The sequence below is a fragment of the Zerene cesonia genome, chromosome 4 (genome assembly GCF_012273895.1).
Source record: "Zerene cesonia ecotype Mississippi chromosome 4, Zerene_cesonia_1.1, whole genome shotgun sequence".
Taxonomy (NCBI): Eukaryota; Metazoa; Arthropoda; class Insecta; order Lepidoptera; family Pieridae; genus Zerene; species Zerene cesonia.
This window is the reverse complement of record NC_052105.1, coordinates 505,230-513,727: the sequence shown is the minus strand read 5'-3', so window position 1 is coordinate 513,727 and position 8,498 is coordinate 505,230. Positions and strand designations below refer to the sequence as shown.

Below are 8,498 nucleotides of genomic sequence, written 5' to 3'. Positions count from 1 at the left end.
GCGGGCGCGGCGTGCGGCGGGCCCGTGGGCGTGCCGCAGACCAAGTACCTGTGCTGCTGCAGCGTGGGGCGCGCGTGGGGCGCGCCGTGCGAGGCGTGCCCCGCGCGGGGCTCGCGCGAGCACACGGCGCTGTGCGGCGAGCGCCCCGGCGAGTACATCAACCCGTGGACCAACGAGACGCGCCCCATCGACGAGTGCGACCTCATGCCGCAGCTGTGCAAGCCGGGCGCCTGCCACGACACGCCCACCGGCTTCCAGTGCGGCTGCGACCACGGGTCTGATACATTCTATACTTATACTCGTGTGCTGGGTCTGTGCGCTCTTTTTACTTACTTGTTCCTATGCCTTGTACCTTCACTTGCTGTTAAATATAAACACAAATACTTCGTGGATACTAATAAGTCACACTTGTAAATTTGAGAGTGATTTGAAGGTTTATAATGATGATATTAGTCTCCACCTTTCTATGTATCTTCAGACATAAAAATCATATTATTAAACTACTCCGTTGCGACGTGGAAGAAGGACAGCAATGAAAGACAAACACATTTTCGCATCTATAATATTAAAAATAATTATATAAAGATATTCTTTTAAACGAAATGTTCACATGAATTCGTAACAATGCCCCAGCTACGAGCACGACAACACGTCCCACCAGTGCCGCGACGTGGACGAGTGCTCGCTGCACCACTCGCCGTGCCGCGGGCTCGCGCAGTGCGTCAACCTGCCCGGTGCTTATGAGTGCAAGGTTTGTGTGTCACTATGCAGTCGAAATTACAATTTTAAAATATCCCTATCTTGGAAAAACATCTTTTCACTGTGAAATAAAATTATTTATTATACTATATATAAATCGTATTTCTTATATTGATCTCATGTTATGTTGAGTTCTTTGAACTCAGCCTAGAACGGGTGCCACTTATCACAATTACTGTAAATGTCTAAATTAAAAAAATCTTGTAATTTGATAAGAAATACATTTATTTCTTTATCTGTCTTGTACCAGTCTAAAACTATTCCCCAAGTAATGGGATGTGATGTGTGCTAAAAAGATGTCGCTTGTTCATTTTGGAACAGATAAATGAAACTTTGTTCCTATTTACAATGTCCCCCCCCCTCCCCGCAGTGCCCCGCGGGCTACCGGCTGACGAGCTCGCTGGACGAGTGCGAGGACGTGGACGAGTGCGACGACGCGCGCCTGTGCGAGCACGGCGACTGCCGCAACACCGTGGGCTCCTACCGGTCTGTTGCGCTGCTTATGTTTTCTTTTTTTTCTGCATCGTCGGCAATGGAGCTGGTGGGTCGCCTGATGGTAAGCCCTACCACCGCCCATAAACATTTGGATATCCCTGAGCATAGCAAGCAAGCGAGCACCTAGCAAATTATAGAAAATCTTTCAGAGCCTAGGAAATTACGGCACTGATATAATATGCACTTGCTATTATTTATCGAAAAATAAAACTAGAAATACAACTTTAAATATATGGTAAGGCGTTGCTACGGCTATAAAATTAAAAAATAAATTTTCCGAAAGTGTTCAAAATTGCCACTTGAGGTGTGAGTAAGTATTTTCCTCATTTTTGTACTTGGTGATGCTCGTACGCTGCAAATATAGATATATTTTAATAGAATTACACATTTTAAAAGCTTCTGGAAAATTTTCTTAGTCTATGTTTCGTAATTCTTTTTTTATTATCTGATTTTAATTAAACAATAGTAATAAACAATAATTTATTTACCAAAAGATATTGTGTAAATATAGATAGAATTTCTCATCTTGTATCTAAAAACAACTATAAATGTAAATATTTTAATCTAAGCGGTAACAGTCACTTACCACTTACAGAAGTGACCTATTTCGATGAACCCTATTGACCCTTGGATAGGATGTGAGTGGTATTTGTACAGGTGTATATTTTTCCATGGAATCGCTTAGTATGCGGTTTGTTTTGCTTACGTTAGCTCAATGGCTCTTAGAATTGTGATTATTGTTATATTGTTCACTTCCGAAAGGTTACCCCGTATTTCTTTATTATTTATACACATTTATAATTAAGTGAATTTACTTTTGTATTTTGGTATGTTTGGAAAACATTTAAAAGAGAAATTTTGAATCTCAGATTTCGTTTCAGTCTTATATCGGATAATAATTTCTCACTCATGATTACTCAATTTAACATTTAGAATTTTTTTTCGACTATATTAAATGAATTTCAGACTTATCATTAAGTGAAGTCTCGTGTCCCCTACTGGGGTATGGGGCAGATGATATACATCTGTTTCACTGTTCGATTTTCTTTCTGTCCTGCCAGACCGAAACATTTTTTTTTTTTTACCGGGAATCGAACCCAGGACCCCTCGGTTCTACGCTCACGCGTTTACCACTGTACCAAGGAGGCTTCAACTCAATTTAACATTTATTATTTTTTTTCGACTATATTAAATGGTTTTCAGACTTATCATTGCTATCTCTATATAGATAATGTGTTCGGTACTTCCAATTTAAAATGTCGTCAGAATATAGCGATGTGGTAACGCGGAGGCGTCACTTGAGACAAGCGAGTCTGGTCTGGAGGTGTGTGTGTGGGCGTGGGGGTGACGGTTGGCGGTGCGCAGGTGCGAGTGCAAGGCGGGCTACACGCTGCGCGAGGGCGCGTGCCGCGACGTGGACGAGTGCAGCCGGCCGCGGCCGCTGTGCCGCAACGGCACGTGCGAGAACCGGCCCGGCTCCTACGTGTGCCACTGCGACGACGGCTTCAAGCCGGGCGCCAACAACGACTGCATCGGTCAGTGCCGCCCTACCTAATGGTTTTTTCTTTATTAATTTAGTTAAAAGGTTTAAAAAAACTATGGCCCATATAAACGTAATGTATATTTAAGAGTATATGTATTGATTAAGAACATCATCATTGTCGTTATCAACCTATTATGAGGGTTTAGATTATGATTCACCAAAGCTGAGTCTGAGTTGGCAGATGAACTTGTCGTTGAACTTTTAACGCTTAGACATTTCGATAGTTAGTGATGTGTTCTAACCGTCAATGTCGGGTAGCTCCAATAACTGAATTGTGAAAAGCAGTATTTAAGTAGGGCGATACTGTGACAGACATAAACGAGTGCCGCGAGGGCGGCATGGTGTGCCGCAACGGGCGCTGCCGCAACACGGTGGGCGGGTTCCGCTGCGAGTGCGCCAGCGGCTACACGCTGACGGCGGACGGCCGCAACTGCCGCGACGTGGACGAGTGCTCCGAGCTGCCCGCGCCCTGCGGCCGCGACGGCGCGCCCTCCTGCACCAACACCAACGGCGGGTGCGTCCCACCGACCGCATGCCTCCGATATGCGACCGTCCTCTTTTTAATACATTATATAAAACGAGTCGCTTTCGCGACGGATTTTGCATAAAAGGGGTCTTTTCCCATAGATAGAATGATTGAAGAGGAAGTCTTATATGTACTACTACTGTCTTTTTTTTTTTGTTAATTGTTGTGTGTGTGTTTGATTGTGAATAAATGTATGTCTATGTCTATGTCTACTACTTATATCTATTAAACTACTCCAAATCAACGCGTGCAAAACCGCGGACAAAAACCAGTATTATTTAATTCTGTTACATTTTTATCATTCGGTTGAGTAGTTTGCGATTTTCACATAATTAAATTCTCTCCCTCCTCACCCCGCGTCAATAATTCCCACAAGTGATGTATCCCCGAACTGCGGCGCGCAGGTACGAGTGCTCGTGCGGCGCGGGCTGGCGGCTGGCGGGGCGGCGCTGCGTGGACCGCGACGAGTGCCGCGAGCTGCAGTACGTGTGCGCCGGCGGGGAGTGCCACAACTTCAATGGCGGGTGAGTCGTTGCTATAAAGTTTCTTTTTTCTTTGTGTCATCGGCAATAGAGTTGATGGGGAGCGCTATCACCGCCCATGACCGTTTCGAGAGGCGTAAGGTCATTGCAGATAATTAAGATCTGATATATAGGGAACGAAGTAGACTGATGATTGTCTCGATGATTGTCACTGACAATGTTGCGGCTCCGCAGGTACCGGTGCGACTGCCCGGCCGGGTGGCGCTTCGACCAGGCGGCGGCGCTGTGCGTGGACGAGCGCAAGGAGCTGTGCTACGACGAGTGGTCGGGCGGGCGCTGCCACCGCGCGCGCCCGCTGCAGCTCGCGCGCCCCGAGTGCTGCTGCTCCGAGGGTAACATCCCGAAAGACGTTACAATTTCCATGGCTGGCACCAGCCCCTCTTGACTGACTACCGACCACTGTTTGCAACCTTTTCATGGCATTAAATGATTACTAATGATTTCAGGTGCCGCGTGGGGTAGATATTGTGAACGTTGCCCGACGCCCGACTCACCGGAGTTCTTGCGTATTTGCCAAGGTGGAATGGGGAGACCTAATCTCACACAGGTAAAATTACGAAATTGGCAACATTTCATTCCTTTATTGTTCCATTCCGTTTCATATTTTAACGTATGTTTTAAGAGAAATTAGATCAAAACGAAAAATAATATGATAAAATTAGAAATATGGTGAAATAAAAATGTGTCTTGGTCAAATTTTGACAATAACCGAAAAGCAAGTTCTGACGTCTCTTTTACTATGGATGTTTATAGCAATGTCATTTTTCCAAATGAATAATTGTTTTTTTTTTTATAATTGTGTGAATATAAAATAATGAATTTATGACGTACGCGTATGCTGACATACGTTTCGCTTGGCGCGTGTATGCACACATACGCGCACACGCAGCACAGCCACACGTAAAGCCGGGCTTGCGCAGGACCTGGACGAGTGCGCGGTGCGGCCGGACGTGTGCCGCGGCGGGCGCTGCGTGAACACGGACGGCTCGTTCCGCTGCGAGTGCGGCGCGGGCTACGCGCTGGACGCCAGCGGCCTGCGCTGCGTGGACGCGGACGAGTGCGCCGCCGACCCGCGCGTGTGCGGCAACGGCACCTGCACCAACACGCCCGGCGGCTACGAGTGCCGCTGCAACCTCGGCTTCACGCAGGGCCCGCAGCAGGTCGGCTCCTGTCTTACACGCTATGTGTACCTTACACTCTCATATTTTAGGTCCCTTTTTTATTATACCGCTTTTATTAGTCAAACCTGTATGTTTGTATGTCACCGACTTCTTTAGACTCGATTTTGACCCTTTAAACGGAACAAAATCAATTTAAACTGTACTTATCAAAGATCAGTGACAACACAATAATTTTATTAGTTTATCTTCTGGTTTCGATCGCCAGTATTAAATATTTTCCTCGTTTATACTTAGTGCGTAGTTGAGTCTGTCATAAAAGCGTGTTGTTAGGTTTTTTTTAATAAGTTTGAGCTCGCGAAGTGTAACGCACGTAATGGCGCAGACGTGCGTGGACGTGGACGAGTGCGCGGAGGGGCGCGCGGCGTGCTCGTTCCGCTGCCACAACACGGCGGGCTCGTTCCGCTGCACGTGCCCGTTCGGGTTCGCGCTGGCGGCGGACGGCGTGCACTGCCGCGACGTGGACGAGTGCGCCGCCGACGAGGACGTGTGCCCGCACGCCTGCGAGAACGTCGTCGGCTCCTACATCTGCAAGTGTCCCGAAGGTAGGTTCCCAGTTCCAGTGCTCACTCGCAATCGATACCTCTATCTCTATTCGGTCCATATCTACATTATATATACATAATATTTGATTTTCATACGGAGAAGATCCATAACCTAATGGTCATTAATAACTTGTTTTCTAATTTACCTCTCCAAATATATTTTCATCAACATTTTTTGATGTTCCATTCTATTTTAATATAAACAAGGATTTTATGTGTGAAAATGTCACTAAGCAAGTTCTCACGCGGGCAGGCTACAGACGCACGTCGGCGCCGCACGACGCGGAGGACGCGTGCGAGGACGTGGACGAGTGCGCGGAGAGCGGCGAGCTGTGCGCGCCCGGCGTCTGCATCAACACCGACGGCGGCTACACGTGCGACTGCGACGCGGGCTACGAGCCCAGCGAGGACCTGCGCGCCTGTATCGGTGAGCCGCTCCACCGCTCCACCGCTCCACCGCACTCTCACGCACCTACACAGACACACTTGCCATTTTTGCCATCATTCACTTAAAGATAAACAGTGATACTCTTTAACAAGTTTAACGTGACAAACTTAATGTTTAATATCTTATAGTCCTGCTGATGACGAGTCATGTCTGTTCAGCATGCTTGCGTTACTCAAACTTCACTATGGCTTGATGATATAAATTTGAATACGCTCCATGTTACAGACCGCAGGACGGGCATGTGCCACCGCTCGCTGGTGTCCGGTCGCTGTGTGCCTGAGCCCTGGCCCAGAGCCATCGCATCCACTCCCGTGCCAGCCACACAAGTTACCAAGTATGTTGCATTTATTACCTTCAAAATTAAAATACTTTATGAAATCTCATATTCATGGCAAACATTTCACTTTAATGTTGTTGCTCTGCGAACGGAAATTTTTCAACGCCCCGTATCTCTCGATGCGTTATTAAAGAGAAAAATCAAGTTCCCGTATCAACAACGCGACGTACTCAAGTGAAATAGAATGATCGCTAACGGTGTGCGGTGTGCGGCGCCCGCAGAGCGCAGTGCTGCTGCACGCTGGGCATGGCGTGGGGCCCGGAGTGCGAGCTGTGCCCGGCGCCCGGGTCGGCGGCGCGCCTGGAGCTGTGCTCGCGCGCCAACCTGCGGCCGCGGCCCGGCCAGCGCGGCGACGAGCTGACCGCGCCCGACGCGCCCGGCGCGCCCGACGCGCTCGACGTGGACGAGTGCGCGCTCATGCCCGCCCTGTGCGCGCCCGGCCGCTGCGTCAACACCATCGGCAGGTGGGTCGTGTGTTCCCCTCTCAACACTTCATGCATAAAAAGAAATTCGAAATTTGTTCTTGTTACTACATAATATGTAATAACCTAAGGCATTAAAAGATAGTTTTTCATCTATTTAAAAACACAGCATTCGATATAAAATCCATCATAAAACGTAAGTTTGATCCCCTCCCTTGTCAACACCCCCAGTTTCCGCTGCGTGTGCGGGCTCGGCTACAAGGCGGCGGGCGACGTGTGCGCGGACGTGGACGAGTGCAGCGCGCGGCGTGCGCCGTGCGAGCAGCTGTGCCGCAACACGGACGGCTCGTACGAGTGCCTGTGCCGCGCCGGCTACGAGCTGGACGAGGACGGCGCAAACTGCCGCGACGTGGACGAGTGCGCCACCGGCGCGCACACCTGCCAGCAGACGTGCGCCAACACCGACGGCTCGTTCGAGTGCTCCTGCCAGGAGGGCTACGAGAAGCGCGGCGACGCCTGCGTCGGTCGGTGTTTTTATTATTGTTTGTTATTTTCGCAAACAGTTATTTTAGTACAGAGTCCTCAAAAATAAACGTAAGCTCTATGATTCTAGTGACAAAAGAACTCAATATATAATTATGTCCTTACTTTTTTAACGCACGCACTTTTTATTTAGGAATTATTATGCTATAATACATCCGCAGATATAAACGAGTGCCACGAGGAGGGCGTGTGCCCCGCGCCGGGCAAGTGCGTGAACCTGCTGGGCTCGTTCCGCTGCGTGTGCCCGCGCGGCTTCCGCCTCGACCTGAGCGGCTCGCGCTGCCGCGACCGCGACGAGTGCGAGGACGGCCGCTGCCAGTCGCCCTGCCGCAACTACGCCGGCGGCTACCGCTGCGAATGTCCGCCGGGTGAGGGCTCCATCCGACTGCCGCTGGGACTCTATCTCTCGCTTTCAATTCTAACTAGCGCACGCTACGGTTTCAGGCGAGATCCGGTCCGCTAACGGGCTGTGCGCGGCGGCGGACGCGTGCGCGGGGGCGCCGTGCGGCGGCGCGCCCTGCTTCCCGCTGGGCGGCGCGTTCCGCTGCGGCTGCCCCAACGGCTACGGCTGGGACGCCGCGCACGCTGTCTGCCTGCAGGTACGCGCACTCCACATGCTACCGTCTCCACTGTTATGGACATCGTGACACATAGTTTTCGTAGAGGTGTCTGTTATGATTATATATATGGTTACGATTTGGAAGGTAAGAATCGAGGACTGTAGATGTGATTTTTTTTTATATCTTGATAGCCTAATAATACGTGTAAAGAGCATAGATATTACTTAACAAAATACATTCCGGCGGCGCGGCAGATGGCGGGCGGGTGCGCGACGGCGAGCTGCCTGTTCGGGTGCCGCGCGCTGGGCGACGGCTACCAGTGCGGCTGCCCGGCGGGCTACGAGCTGGTGGGCGCCGGGCACTGCCTGTCGGCGCTGGACGGCCTGCCGCCCGGCGACATCGGCGCGGCGCCCGTCTTCCCGGTGCGCGACCAGTACAAGCTGCCCGACTCCGACCTGCTCTCCACCGAGGGCTGCTTCAGCTGCAAGGTCAGCTCTCTCCCGCTCCCTCCGCTCAATATTAAAAAATTATTAGAAAAATTGTATCAATAATCTGTAAAAGTAATGAAAAAATTATATCTCGCTGTGTAGAAATAAAATA

At 49.8% G+C, this 8,498-nt stretch overlaps 1 protein-coding gene across 1 annotated transcript in view; it reads left to right on the top strand.

Annotated features, from left to right (window-relative positions):
* Positions 1-8,498, top strand: part of LOC119839753 (fibrillin-2-like) — a 54,848-nt gene that overhangs the window by 42,323 nt on the left and 4,027 nt on the right. Inside the window, exons 33-49 of the mRNA XM_038366193.1 lie at positions 2-275; positions 634-751; positions 1,130-1,245; positions 2,620-2,789; positions 3,110-3,311; positions 3,728-3,847; positions 4,040-4,197; positions 4,312-4,412; positions 4,786-5,025; positions 5,369-5,588; positions 5,842-6,015; positions 6,262-6,370; positions 6,595-6,837; positions 7,027-7,319; positions 7,500-7,706; positions 7,783-7,937; positions 8,153-8,386. Of these exons, the coding sequence (XP_038222121.1) occupies positions 2-275; positions 634-751; positions 1,130-1,245; positions 2,620-2,789; positions 3,110-3,311; positions 3,728-3,847; positions 4,040-4,197; positions 4,312-4,412; positions 4,786-5,025; positions 5,369-5,588; positions 5,842-6,015; positions 6,262-6,370; positions 6,595-6,837; positions 7,027-7,319; positions 7,500-7,706; positions 7,783-7,937; positions 8,153-8,386 (3,134 nt within the window). The remainder of the gene's footprint in view (position 1; positions 276-633; positions 752-1,129; positions 1,246-2,619; positions 2,790-3,109; positions 3,312-3,727; positions 3,848-4,039; positions 4,198-4,311; positions 4,413-4,785; positions 5,026-5,368; positions 5,589-5,841; positions 6,016-6,261; positions 6,371-6,594; positions 6,838-7,026; positions 7,320-7,499; positions 7,707-7,782; positions 7,938-8,152; positions 8,387-8,498) is intronic.